Source organism: Tupaia chinensis, unplaced genomic scaffold (assembly GCF_000334495.1).
Source record: "Tupaia chinensis unplaced genomic scaffold, TupChi_1.0 Scaffold000140_1, whole genome shotgun sequence".
Classification (NCBI taxonomy): domain Eukaryota; kingdom Metazoa; phylum Chordata; class Mammalia; order Scandentia; family Tupaiidae; genus Tupaia; species Tupaia belangeri.
The window spans coordinates 9,088,459-9,110,930 of NW_006159610.1; the positions used below are offsets into that span (position 1 = coordinate 9,088,459).

At 37.3% G+C, this 22,472-nt stretch overlaps 1 protein-coding gene across 2 annotated transcripts in view; it reads left to right on the top strand.

The window, feature by feature from the left end:
- The window catches only part of AGK (acylglycerol kinase), a 106,384-nt gene that overhangs the window by 58,997 nt on the left and 24,915 nt on the right, over positions 1-22,472 (top strand). For both annotated transcript variants that reach the window (XM_014586495.2, XM_027770527.1), the window contains exons 6-9: positions 5,524-5,616; positions 9,329-9,361; positions 10,818-10,912; positions 20,517-20,586. In XM_014586495.2, coding sequence (XP_014441981.1) covers positions 5,524-5,616; positions 9,329-9,361; positions 10,818-10,912; positions 20,517-20,586 — 291 coding nt within the window. The remainder of the gene's footprint in view (positions 1-5,523; positions 5,617-9,328; positions 9,362-10,817; positions 10,913-20,516; positions 20,587-22,472) is intronic.

Consider the following 22,472-nt stretch of genomic DNA (forward strand, 5'->3'; position numbering starts at 1 on the left):
ATAGTTCAAATTTGTTACCGTCCCTGTTCAAAGGTGTCCTCCAGTTTGCCTTTCTCTTCAAGTGTGGTGCCCAGAAATGTTTGCAACAGCAGATGTGGTCTAAGTCTCTCATTACATACTCTGTTTATTTTTTTCCTTTTTATTCTTTTCTTTCTTTCTTTTTTTAAATTGCCAAAAAAACATGTACTCACCAGAGAGAAAGCATTCCCTATGGGACATAGTCATGTCACAATCACTGCTCCTCCACTTCTCCATTCTGTTGGGACTTGGGACACACATGCATTTTTCAAACCACTAGGGCAAGAATTTGAAACTCAGTCAGCCATGTGGGATCCAATGCCCTTAACCACTAGGCTACTGGGCTGGCCTACCTTTTTAAAATTTTTTAAGCACCACAAGATCACACACTTTTGTTGATATATCATGCTTTTGAGTCACATTGGGCACATCATTCCCCAAAGCCCCTGTATTTCATTTCTAATTTCCATAAGGCCACTTAAAAAAATAGTAAACATTATTATTAGTAGTAATAGTAGCAGTAGTAGTAGTAGTAGTTATAGTATTTTTAGAGAAGTTTTTGCTATAGGGTGCATGCACTCATCAGAAAGAGAGAGACAGAGAGAAAGTGAGAAATCATCCCCCGGGAGGATGGCCATGCCACATCCCTTCTTCTCCATTCTCCTCTTGGGATCTTGGGCACACATGCACATGTGCCTGGCATGAGTTTAAGCAACCAGGTCCAGGACTTGAACCACAGTCGACTACATGGGAGTTTTTAAGATCAGTTTTAAGGAATTCCTCTTTCCCCTCCCGCCCATGGTTTCTCATGTTATTGACATCTTGCATTAGTGTGATAGATTTATTATAATTAGTGAACAAAATTGATACATTATTATTAGCATCCATAATTTTTTGAGTTATTTTATTTTATTTATTAATTATTATTATTATTTAATTTGCTATAGGGCACGCATGCTCATGAGAGACAGAGAGAGACAAAAAGTGAGAAAGCAGTCTGCCTGGTCCAGGACTCAAACTGCAACTGGCCACATAGAAATCCAATGCCTTGACCACCACACCACCTGCTAGCCCCAACACCCATAGTTTTTATATGGGCTCACTGTTTGTGTTGTATGGTTCTGTGGGTTTCAATAAATGTTTAATGCATTACATCTATTATTACAATATCATTTCACTGCCCTAAAAATCCCCTGTGCTCTACCTGTTCACCCCTCCCTCTACTGCTGATCCTTTTACTATCATCATACTTTTGCCATTTAAAAAGTGTCATATAGTTGGAACCAACAGGCTGTAGTCTTTTCAGATTGCCTTCTTTCATTTAGATTTTTCCATGGTTTGATGGGTCTTTTTTTTTTAATGCTGACTAATATTCTATTGTCTGAATTTACTCTACAGTATACCCATTTACCTCCCAATGTACATCTTGCTTGTTGTCAGTTTTGGCAATTATAAATAATGTTGCTGTAAACATTCATGCACAGGTTTTGTGTGAACCTACATTTTGAACTCACTTGGGTAAATACTAGAAGTGTACTACTGCTGGATAATATGGGAAGAGTATGTTTGTCTTTGTAAGAAACTGCCAATGTGTTTTCCAAAGTGACCATACAATTTTGCATTCCTACTAGCAGTGAGTGAGGATCTGGTTGTTAAATATCCCTTCAGAATTTATCTTTAGTGTTTCAGATTTTAGCCATTCTGATAGACGTGCAATTCTGTCTCATCATTGTCATCTATAATTCCGTAATGATGGAGAATGTTGAGCATATTTTCATATGCTTATTATCTTATTTGTGGATCTTTCATGAGATGTCTGTTCAAATCTTTGCCCTTTGAAGTGGCTTGCTTGTTTTTCTTATTGTTGAGTTTTGGGGGTTCATTTTATGTTTTACATTCAAGTCCTTTAATTAGTATTTTGTACATTTTTTTTCTCTCAGTTTGTGGCTTGTCTTTTCATTCTCTCGATAGCATTTATGAAGCAGAAGTTTAATTTTAATGAAGTTTAATTTATCAATTTTTTTCATAGATCTTGCTTCTAGTGAGTGATGTATCTGAAAACTCACTGCCAAACCCAAGATCACTTAAATTCTCTCCTATGTTACCCTCTAGAAGTTTAAAATTTTATCTCTAGGTCAACAATCCACTTTGAGTTAGTTTTTGTGAAAGTTGTGAGGTCAATATTTAAATTTTTTTTTTAATTCTCATTGTTAGACCACCTTTTTATCCTTCCTATTTTGGTGCACTTGGGATTTTTTTCCCTAAGATCAGAACATCAAATGTGTTATCCTATTTATATGATATTTTTAATTATAGTCTGTTAAATCAGTTAAGAACTCTTGAAATTTTTTTTCCATTCATGTACCTATTTGTATTTATACTTTCCTTTTTTTTTGGTCAGACATTGAGTGCCTACAATGAGCTAAGCCCTGTTCTAGGTGTTGGGGATACCTTCTGAACAAAAACTCCCTATGAGTCTTTAAAGAGCTTCCTTTCCAAGTTTCAAAGGGAAGACCAAAGATAAAAAACAGATATACAGATACACATTTGATTGTCAGGTGGTGAGGAGAGCTAAGAAGAAAGATAAAGCAGGGTTAGGAGTTAGAGTAATAGGGGTGCTATTTTAGTTGAGATCATCAAGGCAGGCTGGCGTGTTGAGGTAATCTTTAAGAGAGACCTGAAGGAAACAAATGAGTCATGCAAATCTTGAGGGAGAAAATTTAGGTCTAAGATACTGCACATAAGCCTTGAGGGAGTGTCCTTGGCATGTTTGAGGAAGAATAAGGAGACGAGTGTGGTTAGAGTAGATGAGCAAGAGAGAAGACTGAGGTAGGATGACCTTGGGGAAGTAACAAGCAAGATTGTCAACTTTGTGTCACTTTTATATTCAGTAAATTACCTTTATCCCTGTTGTTCATAAAGTGTCATCTAGAAAAAGGTTGAAGGCAGAGCCCTCATGAAGTGTCCTAGGAATCTTGCAACAATCTGACATCATTCTGTTGAGCATCTCACTTGAGCATAGACATTCACTTGGTAGCTACTACAGTTCATTGTATTCTTGTATCTTGTTCCTACATTTCTTTGTCCAGTCCGTGGGGATGCCATCAGATGATTTGATGGAGCCAAATATAATGCACCTGTCTAATTTCCAAGATTTACTTGTTCCATTTAGATTGATGGTTTGCCCTTCAAAATGTCATGTTTGGGAATTTGAGTTTGAGAGGTGGTGATGCTTAGTAGCCGGTGATTGGCTCATAGTGATTGCATCATGGAGGCAACACTCTTGTGAATAGATTACACATGTCTAAGAGACCCAGTTAGTTTTATCTCTCCTGAGAGTTGCTTACCATAAGAGAGAGAGCTACCTCTGCAGGGACCTGCTATCCTCCAGCCTTCCATTGGCCATGCTGTAGGTCAGCCTGGTGCCATGACCATGCCTTGGGATCTTCTGGCATCCAGAATTGTGAGTTAATAATCCCCTATTTTTTTGTAACCAGTCTTGGTATTTCTGTTAGCAATGTTAAAATGGTCTAGGATTCTACTGATCTAGTGAACTGTCAAAGAACAAACTGAAAATAGTCTGAAGTGGCTTGCTTTTAACAAATTCATGCCAGTTCCTAATGATCACCTATTTCTGATTATTTGCAAACAATCTTTTTTTAAAAAAAAATCCAGTTTGACATATATTTTTTAATCAAATATTTACAAGTTTATAACTACAGAGTCAGCTATTTCATTTTTTGAGTACAAGTAGAACTATTAATCATTAAATTAAAATGCGGTATTTTAGGGACTTCCTTTTTCCTCTGGGCTGTGAATTAATGACATATTAGGATTTGTTGGCTCAGCTACTGGGTCATTTTCTTGTACCAGCTGGTGTCCAACAGTTCCATTCAGTTCTGACGCCAACTTCTGGAGTTAGTACAGATTCCACAGGTTATGGGATCAGTCTCCCAGGGCTACCCTCATTTTCGGTGGCAGTCATGAGTCTGGGGGTGTGGAGGTGGTGGTCGCTTGTCCTTCTGACCAACAAGCTATGAATTGAAGGTTCTCAGAGCTCTTTTCTCAGGGTCCAAATGTAGGAAAACGCTTTGCTTACGCTAACTGGTTTATTAGAAAGGATACAAGTCAGGTACAGCCAATGGAAAGATGCGTAGGGCAAATTTGGGGGGTAGAGGGGCCATCACAGAACTTCTGTGCTCTTCTTGGGTGTGCAGCCTACTCGGCACCTCAACATGCTCACCAGCCAAGAAGCTCCCCAAACTCCACTGGGGTTTTTGTGGAGGTCCCAGTAAGCAGGCGTGATTGATTGAATCCTCAACTGTTGATGGGTGAACTCTAGCTGAGGCCCCTGTCCTCTCCTGGAGGTCAGAGGTAGGGCTAAAGGTTTCAACCATCTAATCTCCTTCCTGGCCTTTCTGTTAGCCAGCCTTCATCTTGAAAAGTCACCTCATTAGCACAAATTCAGGTATGGTTCAGAGAGACTTGGAATGAAGAACAAAAGATACTTCCTTCACTCAGGAAATTCCAGGGTTTTAGGAGCTCTGTGCCAGGAACTGAGGACAAAAACAGATATATCCTATATTATACCACTGTAGAGATGCTTAGCCCATCCGAAACCAGATTTTAATTTATGCCTATTAGTATGTCTAGTGTAGTATCAGAGGGAGTGTTTCCTATCTTAATATCAGTTGTATTAATAGTATGTCTGTTAATATTTAGTGTTTGGTTTTAGATGTATACATATCATTGGTGGCTTCAATGGTTCATTTAAGTCTATGTACATCTGTGAGATCAACTGTTCTCAATAAAAATGTTAGGCTTAGGTACTGCTTTGTGACTACTTTGAATCATACCTGTTGTTCTGTATGTACCACCACAGTAAAACCATAATAACCTCCTTTTATTTAGTGCAATACCAATTATGAACCATTACCTTGCCAGTTCCATTACACACTGCTTTACAACAGTATCACAAAGAAGCTCTTATTACACTGATAATTTCATTGCTAAAGAAATTAAGATCCAGAGGGTTTAGGGGCACTCAGCTAAAAAGTAGCAGACTTAGGATGTAATATAGATCCCTTGGGTTCCCAAATCTGTGCTCTTTTCATTGCATCTGCTTCTTTCTGTTCGTGTATACACTTGGCTTCCTGCTTTCAAATGAAAAGCATTAGTAAGTGATGTAATCTGCCCTGGGCTGGCAGTGAGCCCTTTGGCCAGCTAGCTGTGAAACTGAGACAGATGATGATGCTGAAATTTTATTTTTAAAGTAAGGAACTGACTAAATGGCCTCTGAGGTCCCTTCCAGCTCTAAAAGTATAAAACAATAAAATTTACACATAATTGCTTTGCTAGATGTTTGTTTTTTTTTCATGTGTATCAATTATGTGAAATTAAAGAAGAGAGTCAATGTAAAACTTTAAGGAACGTATCATGCTGTTTAACCTTTAATTTTGTGTACCTAGGATAATAAATTTACAAAAACCTTCTTTTGAACTTCAGACAGATTATGAGGGACAAGCCAAGAAACTCCTGGAATTGATGGAGAGCACAGATGTGATCATTGTTGCTGGAGGAGATGGGACACTGCAGGAGGTATGACTTTTTCTTTTTGAACCCATTTGTAAGGTGAGAAAGATGGAATATAGATCTTAGGGCAATGGCAGAAAGTGATGATAATTTTTTCATTTATTTATTATTTATACATTCAATCTCTATACATCATTTAGATTGTAAGAATTTTTTTTTGTAATTTGTATTTTGGGGTCTGTTAATGTCTAAAACTGGTGTAGCTTTAAATTTTTCTCATGTACTTTTATTTCACTGCTTTTTATAAGCATTCTATCCAGTACATAAAAGGGTTTTTGTGTTATCACTTTGAAATTTTATAAAGTTGAATAAAACATGAGACAAAAATGGTGGTGGGTGAGATAAACTTCCTGTATTTTAAAGACTCTTTAATGAAGTAACTCTCTTTGTAACAGAATTATAATTTCAGTGATGAGGAATGTTTCTTATAAAAACGACTTAAATAAATATTACTTTTAAAAAATGTGTCTGTCTATTCTTACATTATTTCCATCACATGTATTTCCTCTCTCTTTCTCTCTCTCTCTCTTTTTTTTTTTTAGAGACATTTATGCCATAGGGAGTGTGCACTCACTGGAGAGACAGAGAGACAGAAAGCAAGAAATCACCCCCCACAGGGGATGACTATGCCACAGTCCCTTCTCCTTCATTCTCCTCTTGGGATTTTGGCCATGCACACCACATGATGTGAATCTCTAGCTGCTGGGTCTGGGACTCAAACCACTGTCAACTATACGGGAGTCCAAGACGTAACCATTACGCCACCTGCTGGTCCCATGTATTATTTCTTAATAGTACATTTATAGGAAGAAGTCTCCATGTGCAGATATATGCATCTGCTTTTGTTTTGATATTATGTATTTTCAATGATGTGTACTTTTTAGAATGGCCAAAATACAGAACTGGAGTATCAAGTGCTGGGGAGGATGAGGAGCAATAGGAACTCTCGTCCATTTCTGGCAGAAACGCAAAGTGATACAGCCACTTTAGAGCAGTCGAGTGTTTTTTTTTTAAACTAAGTATGGTAAGAAAATACTCTTACCATACAATCTTTACCAAATAGCATTGAAAACTATGTCCACACAGAGCCTGCATATGGGTGTTTATAACAGCTTTATTCATAACTTCCAAAACCTAAAAGCAACCAAGCTCTCCTTCAGTAGAGGAAAGGATTAACAAACTGTAGTGCATCCAGACAATAGAATATTATTCAGTACTAAAAATAAATGAGCTATTAAGCTATGAAAAGACATGGAGAGAGCCAGTCCTGTGGTCTAGTGATTAGGGGAGTTGGATCCCACATGGCTGACCATATAGTTTGAATCTTGGCCCTGGTAGCTTGAAAAACACTCTGGGGACATGTGTGTACATGTTCAGAATCCCAGCAGTGTGGAGAAATGGCATGATCACGCTACATTAGGGGATGTTTTCTCCCTCTCTCTCTTTCTCTCCCTGGTAAGCATATGCACTCTCTGGCAAAATTAGAAACAAAACAAAAACAGATGGAGAAAACTTAAATGCATATTACTAAGTAAAAGAGACCAATCTGAACAAAATTACATACAAGGGGACTTCAAAAAGTTTGTGAAAAGATTAAATTAAAGTACAAGTTTATTTTGGTGCAAAAACTTTTTGAAATTCATGCATAGTATTTTCATAGTTTGGATTTTCTATGAATAATTTTTTTTGAGAGGTTTTTGCTATAGAGTGCGCACACTCGCCAGAAAGACAGAGAGAGACAGAGAGATTGAAAAAAGCGAGAAATCACCCCCAGGGGGGATGGCCGTGCTGCAATCCCTTCTCCTTTTTCCTCTTAGGATCTTGGGCATGCATTCACATGTGCCTGGTATGAATTTAAGTCACTGGGTCCAGGACTTGAACTGCAGTTGCCTACATGGTAGTTCAGTGACATAGCCATTATGCCAACTGCTGGTCCCTCTATGAATAATTTTTAAAACATTTTTTTCTTTATTCATGATGGAGAGTGTGCACACATATGTGTGTGAGAGAGAATGACAAAGAGAGAGAGAGAGATGAGCACCCTTTATAGTGTGGTCATGCTGTGACTTCTGTCCTATAGTCCACCAGGTCTTAGGCACTCATGTGTATGTTTCAGGCATTTGAACAGTGGTCACCATGGGGGACCTAGTTTCTCTTTAGTGCGTTACTGCTGTGCCATGGGAGTCAGCCCTCCATAAACTTTTTGAAGACCCTCTCATACTCTATAATTCTAAGCATTTGACATCTGGAAAAGGCAAAATTATGGAAACAGTAAAAAGATTAATGATTGCCAGAGGTTAAGGGATTGGATTGGATGAATAGGCAGAGCAAAGGATTTTTAGGGCAGTGAAACTATTCTCTGTGATACTACAATAATAGATGCATGTAATTATAATTTTGTCAAAGTCCATAGAACATACATCAGAAAGAATGAACCCTACTGCAGACTATGGACTTTGGTTGACAGCGATGTGTTGGTGCAGGTTCATTCCTTGTTGCGAAGGTACCACATTGGTGGGGGATGTTGATAATGGACATGTAATACACATGTCGGGGAAGGGGATATTGGGAGCTCTCTGTACCGTCCTCTTAATTTGCTATGCACCTAAAACTTCTTTAAAGGAAATATTATTAATTTTTTTAGCTAACATACCCTGAATGTTTACATTGGTCCAATAAGGACTGTAAGTATGCAGCCCTGCAAGGGCACGTCTTGTTCATGCAGCAGTCTGGTGCAGCCACGATATCCTGGAAACCCTAAGAGCCCAGTGCGGTGGTTGCCTGCTGCTCAGCTATGCAGTCCTGATGCTCATGGCCTTCTGTCTCCATTTGGTGATTTCATTGGTGTTCAGGGATCAGAAGCTAACAGCACACAGGGCACTGTCCTATATTTGACTTAGCAATTACGTGAGCCTTACTAAGCTTCTTTTCAAAGGCTGTGCTAATGATCTTGTCTTTGTTTTTATGACTTTTTAATGAAGTGTGAAGAAGACCGATCACATGTCTACCAAGAATGAAGTAGACTTCTTCTTGATGGCTCCATTTAATCCTAAAATTCAGTGAGGCAGGAGAATATGAAAGGAGTATTGTGCCAGCCTTTACTTTACAAAACATTTTTAAACAGATACAAATTGCGTATTTGTTATAATTGCAATCATATAAAAATCTGCACTGATTATAAAGGACTGGAGGGAAATATACCAAATATAATCGAGTGATTAATATTTGTTATCCAATATAGTGGAATTATGAGAAATTATTTTTTTCTTCAGCTATTTTTTCAGTTTTTTATAAGTACTTCTAAAAAGTTAACTTATCTTCATATTCATCAATAAGAAACATTTGAGTGCAGACTGAGTTTAGCAAAGTGATTTCCCCCCCCTACGTGTACTTTATAGTAGTAAGTTAAGGTCTTTGTATCATTGATATGTATATCACATTCATGGCCATTTTATAGAATTTAAAACATAATTTTGTTATTATTACAGTGAGTTTTTATAATACTTTATCTTGGCCTTTATCATATCATAAATCCAAGGTAAATAATAAAATCTAATTTAGTTCTGGTCATATTTGGAGAATACTGTGTTTCAAGATCGAATATCTCTTTTAACATATATAGTTTCTAGAATTAAGTTTATGGTTAATGAAAAGTGAATTCTATTATTTTATGATAAAAGAAATACATGTTTATATATATATATATTTATGTTTGTAGGTTGTTACTGGACTTCTTCGAAGAACAGATGAGGTGAGCCTTAAAGAATAATTACATTTTAACTTTTACTTATCTTACTACTGTTTTTCTTTATTTTGCTTTTTTTCACCATTTTACATTTTAAGGTGAGCACAAGTTGTACAAGTTGTGCTTCTTCAGATTTTAGAAAAGATAGATTTTAGAAAAGTTTGTGTCATAGGACACTTAGCATGGTGAACTTTTATGCTTTGGTAACTGGGGATGTTCAACAGTTGTTTAAAATGTAAAATCTTCCTTTGCTTCAAAGAATTCCTTCATAAATAAATGATATATTCATATAGTGAGTACTATATAGCAGTTAACAATGAATAAACTAGGTCTGTAAATATCTACATGATTAAATCTAAAAAATATTGAATAAAAATGGCAGGTTGCCAAAGTATGTTATGCATTTCTACAAAGTTTTATAATTCAGAAAACAATAGCACATATTTTTAATGGATGTCTAAATATGTAATAAAAGAGAATAATATGGATGGAAAGGAATCACACCAACCTCATGATAATAGTTTCCTTTGGGAAGGGAGAAAGTAGAGAGTTGGAATTTCAGTTGTATCCATATTACTTTATTTCTAGAAACATCTAAGACAAAATAGCAAATGTTAACATTTTAAAAATCTGACTGTGAAACATGGGTGTTTGTAACATTAATTTATGCACTTTTCTATAATAGGTTACGGATCATGCTCAAAATAGTCTTTAGGAACCTTATAATATCTACTGCATTTTGGCATTTAATTAAATCACCCTCTATGCTACTTGAACTTGCTTATTCTATTTGCCATTTTCGTACTAGAGATAGTTTCCAAAGCCCTTTCACCTCATTGGTCTCTGTACAAATGGTACACATTTTTAGTTGAATAATCCATCAATAGTTTTTTCAAATAGTGTGAGAATATATAATGCAGTCTCTGTTGGCACTAATACATTGACCTAGTATCTTCAAGAGCCTCTCTGGCTTAACCAAATTTCTTTTCAGTTGTCATTAATAAGTACTCGGATATTTCTTCCAGATTCTGGGTCATCGTGCCATCTACTGACTGCTTCATTGTAGAAGCTGCTCACTTAGTTTTCTTTGGTTTCTGATCTAGGGATGTGGTGAGGGTGCTGGGAGGCAGATACGGGTCAGTTACTTTGTCATAGTGGTCACACCTGTGCCTCTCTGTTGAGCCTGATTTTCTGACTATAACAATAAAACTTTCCTTTTTTTTTTGTTTTTTTTTTTTACCCCCAGGCTACCTCAGCTTGCAAAGGCAAAGCAAGGACTCTGAAAAAAATGCTGCCCCAATTTTACACTTATCTGGCATGGATGTGACTATCGTTAAGACAGATTATGAGGGACAAGCCAAGAAACTCCTGGAATTGATGGAAAGCACAGATGTGATCATTGTTGCTGGAGGAAATGGGACACTGCAGGAGGTTGTTACTGGATCTTCGAAGAACAGATGAGGCTACCTTCAGTAAGATTCCCATTGGATTTATCCCACTGGGACAGACCAGTAGTTTGAGTCATGCCCTCTTTGCTGAAAGTGGAAACAAAGTCCAGTAGGTTGTCAATGTGGAATATTAGCATTTGTGGGTGAGCAAACCCGGGAGTGAAAAATACACATATGTGACGTATTTTTTTTTTCTTGAGTTTTGATAGTCTGACATTTCAAATAATTAATTGGAGGATCTGGATCAGAGTTCAACCTTTCAGTTTGTTGGGAACTTTCCTAGCTGGGTTGTGGGAATACAGTAATAACGTAATCTAGTAATAAGAGAAGTCTAATAATAAGTCGCCAGGTCAGGGATGGGAATGAATACTTGATGTCCTTATGTCGGTTATGAAGATAGTATCCCTGACTGGACTGTTTTTGTGCTATTACATTATAAAATGTAGTGAAGCCAGATTTGTATCAATCATTTTCTTGCTTTAAGTATACATGATGGCAAATGAACAGAACAGGTGCCTTGGCTTCATTATCACGATAATGTAAATAGCAAAAACAAAACCCGTAAATGCGGTCATATCCTCTATTAGGGAGTACCTGAAGTGATAGGCAGCACAGATTAAAAACACACAAGGAAAAGTGTAGCCCTGACATCTAAACTAGGAGTCCGACAAATTGTTATCGTTGTTCTATTTTCTTAAAAGCATTATATAAACAAAACTCTAGTCTTTCAAGAAGATTAGAATTTAAAATTTGAGTCCTAGCTTTGATTGACAGTGATTAATAATATCATCTTGAACAAGTAATTGTCAAGAAGACCTAAAAAAGTTGAAAGCTATCTGAGAGATCAGTGGCCTGATTTTTAAGGTAAGCCTGGTGACACATAGGAACAAATCAATAAATAAACATTTGTTGAATGAATTAAAATGTTCCCATGACCTTCCTGGTTATAATTTTCTAGGCTCAATAACAGTAGTAACACTCAGATGGTTTTCTGTTTGGGTTGAGGATTTTCTTCCTGCTTTGTAACTTGTTTTTGTTGTGGTTGACATGTAATAATTGCACATACTTATGGCGTGCAGGGTGTGTTTTGATACATATATTGGGTATGGACTTCTTTTATTAGACTAGTTTTTGTGAATTTATTTTTCTTGTAATTTTAGGAGTCAACTTTTTTTTTTTTTTTTTGAGAGGTTTTTGCTGTAGGGCACGTGCACTCACCAGAAAGATAAAGAGAGACAGAGAGACAGAAAGCAAGAAATTACTCCCAGGGGGGTGGCCACACCGCAATCCCTTCTCCTTCATTCTCCTCTTGGGGTCTTGGGCACGCATGCACACGTGCCCAGCGTGAGTTCAAGCCACCGGGTCCGAGACTTGAACCGTGGTCAACTACATGGGAGTCCAGTGAATAGGAACAAATCAATAAATAAACATTTGTTGAATGAATTAAAATGTTCCCATGACCTTCCTGGTTATAATTTTCTAGGCTCAATAACAGTAGTAACACTCAGATGGTTTTCTGTTTGGGTTGAGGATTTTCTTCCTGCTTTGTAACTTGTTTTTGTTGTGGTTGACATGTAATAATTGCACATACTTATGGCGTGCAGGGTGTGTTTTGATACATATATTGGGTATGGACTTCTTTTATTAGACTAGTTTTTGTGAATTTATTTTTCTTGTAATTTTAGGAGTCAACTTTTTTTTTTTTTTTTTGAGAGGTTTTTGCTGTAGGGCACGTGCACTCACCAGAAAGATAAAGAGAGACAGAGAGACAGAAAGCAAGAAATTACTCCCAGGGGGGTGGCCACACCGCAATCCCTTCTCCTTCATTCTCCTCTTGGGGTCTTGGGCACGCATGCACACGTGCCCAGCGTGAGTTCAAGCCACCGGGTCCGAGACTTGAACCGTGGTCAACTACATGGGAGTCCAGTGACTTAGCCATTATGCCAACTGCTAGTCCCAACTATTGTATCTTTTAACAATTCTTTTTTATTTATTTTTATAAGAACCTTGATCCATGAATCAAATGCTAGGCATGCGCATAGATATATCAGACCTTTTTCAAACTTCTCTGATGCTTCACATCTTAATGTAATGGGAATCATTCTGCTGTTTACCAGCCAGCCTGAGGCCTAACAAACATGAGAGGCCATTTCAATTGACCATATTTTTTATTGTCAGTTTAGAATTTTTGAGGGGCAATAGATAATGACAGTGAATTACTCATATTTTTACTTCTCTGAGATAAATCCTATCTAGTTGGGTCTTGGTATATTAGAGAGCTTGTCTCTCTCTTGGGTCAGTATACATTTTTTGAACTGCTTTAGGCACTATTCAAAATAACATATGCCAGTGATCCAGGGGCAGATAATTTTCCTTGGAAAATTCCTTGCCTGTCCAAAAGCTGATTTATGCAGGGTCTGGCAACCCTCAGGGTTTGAGATTGCCTGGACTTTTGGGGAAGCTGATATTCCCCTGTTGTTAAGCTACTGCTGTTGCTTCTCCTATTTATAATTTAAAAATTTATAAAACTTAATTTATAAGCATGAACCAGAGCTCTTAGGTAATCAAGTAAGTCTGTCTTGGATTCAGAATTTCAGAGGCCTCTTAACATGGCAAATGCCTAAGGCTATTTAAAAAGAACAAGGCTTCGCTTTTTGTACTTCTGTCAAGATTTGTCATACCATAATTACTACAGGAGAAAACAGAATCTTTGATTGGAAATGTTGTAGGTAAATAATCCTAAAACTGCTATTCTGTGCTACAGTGCTGCTTTATTTGGAGCTTTGTTGTCACTGGAGAATGGTAAGTTTAGGGTTGCATTTTAGCTGTCTTTTGCCAAGCAATTTAGAAAGAGCGTTTAATATAGAAAGGTTTTTTTGCATTACAAGAGTTTTTTTCTTTTAAGGTCAGTTTCTCAAGGGCACTTACTAAACCTCTCCTGTGTACTAGGTAGTGCTAAGACTAAGTATAGTGCTGTAGGATCCTTTCCATGGCTTCCTTCAGAGTTAATACGATAATACCAAATTCATCTAAACCTGTGAGCATGCTGCTTGCTTTCTCCTAAACTGATCTCATATCCTAAAGTGCTACCTACTTCCCAGGTAGCATCTATACTGGAGAGAAAAATTAGGATAAAAATGTATTGATGGAAAAAAAGGTGAAAATATTGGATCACTGGAAAAGTCACAATGTACAAAAAAAATACAAAAATTTCCTATACAAAAATGCATTGTGACTTTCCCAATGACCCAATATAATAGTTTCAACTTGGTTCCTAGGGAACGCAGAATTTAATCCCAACATTTGAGTTAACATATATATTTTGGATATTTTCAAGTATCTTAAATTTTACCTAACTTTATCTTAAGTTATACCTAACTTTGTTGGAAATGCTGGTTTAAGTGGATATGGTTACTGAAGAAGGTGTTTACAGTGTAAGCTTGACCACACTGATAGGGTGGCCTGTGGAGTACCCAGATTTGAGATGTGGGATCTCTTGGGGGATCCAAAAATACTCATGTAATACTGCCAAAGCAGCCACACAAGACGAAGATAGGAAACCTCGGCATCAGACCTGAAAACAAATTTTATCTCACCACATGCTTTCTGTCACCCTGGCAGTTTAATGTCTCTGAACCTCAATTCCCTTGCTTATATTCGTCAAATGATTAATAATACTCAGAAAATTGGTACAAGTCTAGTAACTAGTTAGGTAAGCGTAATTGTGCCTGTTTAAGTACTTGGTACCTTGAAGACTTTATTCATACTAATATTGCAAATTTATTTGGGAGGAACAAATAGTAAATAATAAGTTGGGTGGCTATACAATTGCAGATTCTAAAATATAACTAAAACAAATCAAAACTCCTAACCTTCTATTATATTGCTGTTTCATCTAGGAAAAAAAATTTCTTTTAAGAGAAAGATTTTTACTATAGCGTGTGTGCACTTACCAGCGAAACAGAGAGAGTGACAGAAAGAAGCAAGAAATCACCTCCCAGGGGAAATGACCATGCTGCAATCCCTTTTTCTCCATTCTCCTCTTGGGATTTTGGGCATGCACACACCCACGCCAGCATGAGTTTTAAACTATTGGGTCCAGGACCCAAACCACAGTCCACTCACTACGTGGGAGTCCAGCAGTGTAACCATTATGCCATCTGCTGGTCCTGAAAAAACCTTTTTTTTTTTAAGAAAAAATATTTGATAGCTGTTCAGTTACCATGGAAAGATGACCTTTCCTACCAAATTTACAATATTAACCAGGTCGTATGTAGCAGAATGGATTAGGAGAAGCTGTATTAAGTGAGAAACTACTCTTTTTTAAATGGAAATTAATTTCTAAATGACTCCTTTGTTGTAGTACTTAAACTCCAGTCAGAGTAATTACACAGGCGTTTTCAGAAAGTTCATGGAAAATGTATATTGTATAAAGTTGCATAGATTTGAGAATTTTATTTTATGAAAATAAACTCATACCCTCCTTTTTTCCATGAACTATTTGAAGTCTCATTTTATTAAAATTACTGTATTTTTCTAAAATATAACTATATTATAACAAGGCAGTAGAAGACTAATTTTGCTCAATCTTTACCAAAAAACATGAAATACTTTAGAATAAATCTAGCAAAACATGTAAAGATTTATGTACTGGAAACCACAAATCATTGAAGAGAGATATCAAGATGACCTTGATATGAGCAGCAGTCACACGTCTGAGTATCTATCAAAAGAAATAAAGACACATGCCTGCACCGTGGGTATTTATCATAGCTTATTCATAACGGCCATTCATTTCAGTGGAGCTACAGCTGTGCTCATAGATTATAAGACTCAACACTTAGATTTCAGTTCTCTCCATATTAATCTATAAATTCAACATAATCACAATCAAAGTTCCATAAGCTTTTTGTAGAGACTGACAAATTGATTCTAAACTTTGTATGGGAAAAACAAAGGAACTAGACTAGCCAAAATAATTTTGGGGGAAAAAGAATAAAGTTTGAGGACTTACCCTCTCTGATTCCAAGATTTACTCTAAAGCTACACCAATCAGGACAGTAAAGAGACACATAGATCAATAGAAGAAAGAGGCCAGAATTAGGTCCACATATATATGGACCATCGGTTTTTCCATAAGGGTACCAGGGCAGCTAAGTGGAGAAAAGATAGCTTTTAAGTAAATGGTGCTGGAACAGTTGGACAATAAACATAAAAACAAACGTCACCTTGTATGTCACACTATCAATAACAATGAACTGAAATGGGGCCAGCCAATGGGTTGGTGGTTAAGGTGCTAGATCCCACAAGGCTGACTCCGTGGTTTGAGTCCGGGACTATCAGCTTGAAAAACACGCTAGGCATATATGTGTGCATGGCCAAAATACCAAGAGAGGAATGGAGGAGGACTGTGGTATAGCCATCCCTCCTAGGGGGTGATTTCTCAGGTTCCCTCTCTATTTATGTCTATCTCTCTCTGGCAAGTGCATGTGCCCTATGGCAAAAAAAAAAAAAATTTTTTTAATGAACTGAAATAGATCATAGACATACACGTAAAATCTAAAACTAAAGCTTCTAGGAAAAAAATCTTTAGTCATTAGGGAAACGCAAATTAAATTCATGATAAGATGCTACTATGAGTCTGTTAGAATGGCTTAAACAGAGGAGAATAAAAAAGAAACAAGAAAAATCCTGACAGCACCAATGTTGATAAATATATTCAGCATCTGAAACTCACATATATTGCTGGTGTGAATGCAAAATGGTATAGCCACTATGGAAAATGATTTGGCAGTTTCTTGTAAAAGTAAACGTATACTTAACATATTAGTGAAAATTACATGTCTAGGCATTTACTCAAAAGAAATGAAGTTAAATGTCTGCCTAATACCCATACATGAGTATTTATAGTTGCTTTATTTCTAACTGCCCAAAACTGAAAACATGCCAATGTCCATCAACTGGTGAATGGATAAATTATGGTATATTCAGTTATTTTTACTTATGTATATTTTATTTATATACAAAAATATATTTGTATGTATATATGTAAACACACACATATACATTTATACATGCATATGCACACACATACACACATCTGCTTACATATAAGTGAAATGAATGACAGCAATGATACAAGAGAGAAATTAGGAAGGCCAACTGTAGATACTAGAGATAATAAAAAATGGGGTTGAAGTAGGGGGTGGCAGGGAGGGGACCAGATAAAACAAAACATTTAATAGACACAAAAATTAATTGTTTTATGTTGATGATAATGTATATGGTAATGTTTTTGACATGACTAATATGCATGGTATTCATGCTGGGAAAAACCATGCTGTACACTGCAAGGATGTACAGTGATTAAATATAAATAAAAAATAATTAGAAAAGTAAAGACAAGGAAATAAGATAGGCTATGAGTTGATCATTGTTAAAACTGAATTATAAATATATAGGTGTTCATGGTACTATAAAATTCTGTAGAATAAAACAGTTCATTCAACAACTGTTGAGTGCCTGTTGTGTGCCATGCTGTGCTAGGTTTAGGTTTTTTTTAAAGTTAATTAATTAAAATTTGACCAGAGACAGAGAGGAAAAGTGAGAAAGCAAGATACCAGGTCCAGGACTTGAACCAGGGTCAACCATGTGGGAGTCCAGTGCCTTAACCACCATGCCACCTACTGGCCCCACTAGATATAGGTTTTATATTGGCCAATAAATGGATGTAAATGATCACTAACCTGGTAGAACATCCGGTCTCCAGGAGGAGGCAGATAATAAAGCAAATAAATATATATTATAAATCATTATCTACCATGAAGGAAAATGAACTTTTCCCTTTATATAAGATCCTTCCCTATCATTCTCTGTCACTGAGATGAGTCAAGAAAGTATTCACTGAGGTGACAGAGAATGATAGGGAAGGATCTTATACAAATTCTTGATCACTGAGGTGGCAGAGAATTATAGACAAGGACCTACCTCTAGGCTAGTCTAGGGTAGGCCTCAGACAGTGATTTTTTTTTTTTTTTTTTTTTTTTGAGGTTTTTGCTATAGGGCACATGCACTCGCCAGAAAGACAGAGAGAGACAGAAAGACAGAAAATGAGAATGCACCCCCCCAGGGGGGGACGGCTACACTGCAATCCCTTCTCCATTCTCCTTTTGGGATCTTGGGCATGCACACACCCACGCCTGGAGTGAATTTAAACCACCGGGTTCAGGACTCGAACTGCAGTGGACTTCATGGGAGTCCAGCAACATAGCCATTAATGCCAACTGCAGGTCTCAGACAGTGATATTTCAGGCAAGATCTGAAGGATGAGAATGGCCAGCCAAGTTCAGAGACAGCAGATAGGTTATAGGAGGGGTGGACAGGCTGAGTGAGGAAGTGCCTGATGTGGGTCCACTTATTTTCTCTTCTTCAAGAGCAAATATGTTTAATTTTTTAAAAGTGTATTCATTTGTATTTCTTCCATGAAAGAGAAAGAGGGAAAGGCAGGCACCTCTGGTCTTTATGCCACCATCTCCACCTCCTCAAATCTCAGCCAGTCAGGACCAAAGGCAGATGCACAGGTGCCCGGTGTGTATAGGGAAACCTGGGGATGTGAACCCAGGACCTTCCCATGTGACCTCTGCAAGGCAGGGCATCAAGCTACTGCCATGCCATTGTGACTGGCCAAGAGACCAAATATCTTATTCCTAGCCCCTTGTTGATGAAAAATACTCCTTTATTGACTGTCTGTTGTGTATTTACATGTGCCTAACCTCGGTTCTAGTCAAAGTAGCAACTTTTGAACTGGTTCTATCTGCATAGTTTTACATCCCTTGAATGATACCAGTTCTAGGTGTCTTTTGATGAATACTCTTTTACCGGTAGAATTTTCACATGACTATCAGAATATAGATAAGAACAGTCTTGTGTCTTTGAACGAAAGAATTAGCAATTAAACTGAATGCATCCTAATAATGTTGGTGAATAAGAAATACAGCTTGGTTTCTGGATGTATTTTGCTAAGATTAACTATAAAAAAAAACAAAAACAAAAAGTTAACCTTATCCTCTTTCTGGATATTAGAATAAAAAGAAATACTGTCCTTCTGAAGTTCCTGAATTTCTTATAATGAATAAAAGATGATACATTTTTATTTAAATATCTTATTTTCCAATGGTAAATATGAGTCAAGCACAATGTGGAGACTTAATAAATGTTAAATAAATAAATGATTGGTGCCTTGTAGAAACTTCTTGCAGAAGCCTTCTTTGAAAACTTATCAGAACCTTCCACTGTATTTGTGTCAGTAATTCTTGTATACTCTTTTGTTTTGGTTTCTAAGCCTTTTTTTTTTTCCCTGTTTTTTCTTTTTTTTTTTTTTTTTTGAAAGAGAAAGAGGGAAAGGCAGGCACCTCTGGTCTTTATGCCACCATCTCCACCTCCTCAAATCTCAGCCAGTCAGGACCAAAGGCAGATGCACAGGTGCCCGGTGTGTATAGGGAAACCTGGGGATGTGAACCCAGGACCTTCCCATGTGACCTCTGCAAGGCAGGGCATCAAGCTACTGCCATGCCATTGTGACTGGCCAAGAGACCAAATATCTTATTCCTAGCCCCTTGTTGATGAAAAATACTCCTTTATTGACTGTCTGTTGTGTATTTACATGTGCCTAACCTCGGTTCTAGTCAAAGTAGCAACTTTTGAACTGGTTCTATCTGCATAGTTTTACATCCCTTGAATGATACCAGTTCTAGGTGTCTTTTGATGAATACTCTTTTACCGGTAGAATTTTCACATGACTATCAGAATATAGATAAGAACAGTCTTGTGTCTTTGAACGAAAGAATTAGCAATTAAACTGAATGCATCCTAATAATGTTGGTGAATAAGAAATACAGCTTGGTTTCTGGATGTATTTTGCTAAGATTAACTATAAAAAAAAACAAAAACAAAAAGTTAACCTTATCCTCTTTCTGGATATTAGAATAAAAAGAAATACTGTCCTTCTGAAGTTCCTGAATTTCTTATAATGAATAAAAGATGATACATTTTTATTTAAATATCTTATTTTCCAATGGTAAATATGAGTCAAGCACAATGTGGAGACTTAATAAATGTTAAATAAATAAATGATTGGTGCCTTGTAGAAACTTCTTGCAGAAGCCTTCTTTGAAAACTTATCAGAACCTTCCACTGTATTTGTGTCAGTAATTCTTGTATACTCTTTTGTTTTGGTTTCTAAGCCTTTTTTTTTTTCCCTGTTTTTTCTTTTTTTTTTCTTTGCTAGAGGGAATGTGCCTTTGCCAGGAAATAACAGAGAAAAAGAGGGAGGGAGAGGAAGTAAACACGGCCTATCCCCTCCTTGGGGATGGTCATGCCACAGTCCTTTCTCTTCTATCTATTCCTCTCGTTGGGATGTTGGGCACGCATATTCATGCACCCAGCTTGTTTCCCAAGCCACCAGGTTTGGAACTCAGACTGTGTGGTTGGTCATGTGGGATCTAGCTGCCTTAACTACCAGGCCTTGGAGCTGGCCACCTGACTATTTTGAAGGACTGTGTCTTTTTCCTGACCCAACTGCTGATATTCTGGGCAGGAAAAGAGAGAGAGAAAGTGTGTGTGTGTGTGTGTGTGTGTGTATGTAGGGACTGGGGGTGGGGAAGGAAGTGTTGCTTATTTTTCCAATGTAGTCATTTCCTTTTTGTGTTCTTTAGACATATTACAGATGCTGCACTTGCCATTGTGAAAGGAGAGACAATTCCACTCGATGTCTTACAAATCAAGGTAGAGTCTTCAGTTTTTGAAAAATTATCAATCCAATGCACATACACATGTTAAAATAAAATGGAGTGGTCCAAATGAGATTATGGTGAAAATAACAGTCCCTTTTGCTACCCATCCCAGATATTACTCCATAGAGGAACATAATTTTACCTGTGAATTCTAGTAGTTATCTCTAATTAATATGTTTATGATTCTACTTTTTTTTAAAAAAAAAATTGTGGTTAAAAACTAGTATAAAGTTTTCCATCTTAGGATTTTTATGTGTACAGTTCAGGAGTGTTAACATGTTATATAAAGTTACTTTTTGATATATCAATTTAGATCTTATCTCTTGGCCTCTTTGTTATATAAAATATTTTCTTTCTGTTCCTTCTCAGTAGAGTTATATTGCCTTTTTAATTTTTTTTTTTTTTTTGGAGAGGTTTTTGATATAGGGCGTGTGCACTTGCCAGAAAGACAGAGAGAGACAGGGAGACAAAAAGCAAGAAATCACCACCCAGAGGGATGGCCACACCACAGCCCCTTTTCCTCCATTCTCCTCGGGATCTTGGGCATGCACACACAAGCGCCCGGTGTGAGTTTAAGCTACCAGGGGAGATGGCCACCTTGCAATCCCTTCTCCATTCTCCTCTCTGGAATTTTGTGCACCAGCAAGTTTTTCCAGCCACTGGGGCCCAAAACTCAAATCAGGTAGTTAGTTGGCCATCTGGGATCCCAAAGCCTTAACCACTGTACCACTGGGTGCCCAGAGATAGATCACTTTATGTAACAGATAATTTTATAGTTTCTCCTCATTGCTGATGCCTAGTGCTGGTTCTCTCATGGGTTCATATGAGTTCCCTGGGATATCTCTCCATGATTTGGTTTTCTGATGTTGGAGATCTGTTCTAGCTCCACCTCTTTGAACTCACTCACTCAGCAACCAGGCTTGGGCCTTCACAGCCATTCAGGACTATGGCCCTTGGGCCAGACTTTTAGATAGAGTACTATCTTGACTCAAAGCCTTGCCATCTTCCACAAAATCCACTGAACACTTGGGAAACTAATATGTCCTTAGGGTGCCAGCAGGTGAGTTCCTCACCATCACCTCTTTGCTTTGCCATCACTCTCTAGTGCCCTCATGCCTTGCTTAAGTGGATCAGAGAGCAGAAAAGCAGATCCGTGGCATGAGTAGATATATTGGGTCGTTGGGAAAGTCATGATGTATTTTTTGCATAGAAAACCGGAAAAACACAACGTGATTTTTCCAATGATCTAACACAATGAAGAGATGAGAGGGAGTATTTTTCCTGCAGGTTTCTCCTGTATGTGTCTGATTGCCTGCGAAATCCCTCACTTGGGTTTGGCATAGTGGGGAGGCGGGTGAAAGAGGGGTTGGGGGGAAGCACTCCCTCCCCTGAGGAGAAGATTTAGCATACTTTTTCTAGGCCACCAACTTCCAGTGTAAAGGATTTTCCTTCAGTATTTAATCTTCTGCCTATACTTGATTTGGTGGGGAGATGGCATGGTAGAAATCAGGCTGGCTCTGCTTTCTTTTAGTAAATTCCACAGAATCATGTCTAGCATTTGTCATCTCTTTAGAATGAGGGGCTTCCAGAAGGTGAGGAAGTTCTTGTATGATCTCAAAGAGGAAATGCACATCATGAAAAAGAATCAAACAGAACTGTTAGAGATGAAGGCTGTAATACAGGAAATCAAAACCTTTCTTGAAAGTATTAAAAGCAGATTAGTCATACAGAAGATCAAATCTCAGATGTAGAAGACAGAACCTCTGACCTAGAAAAATTCACCAAAAAGACTAAGAAAATAACCTCAAAAAAATGAGAATAATATATATGATTAATACTAGATACCATTCAATCCTCTAACATCCGGATAACTGGTAT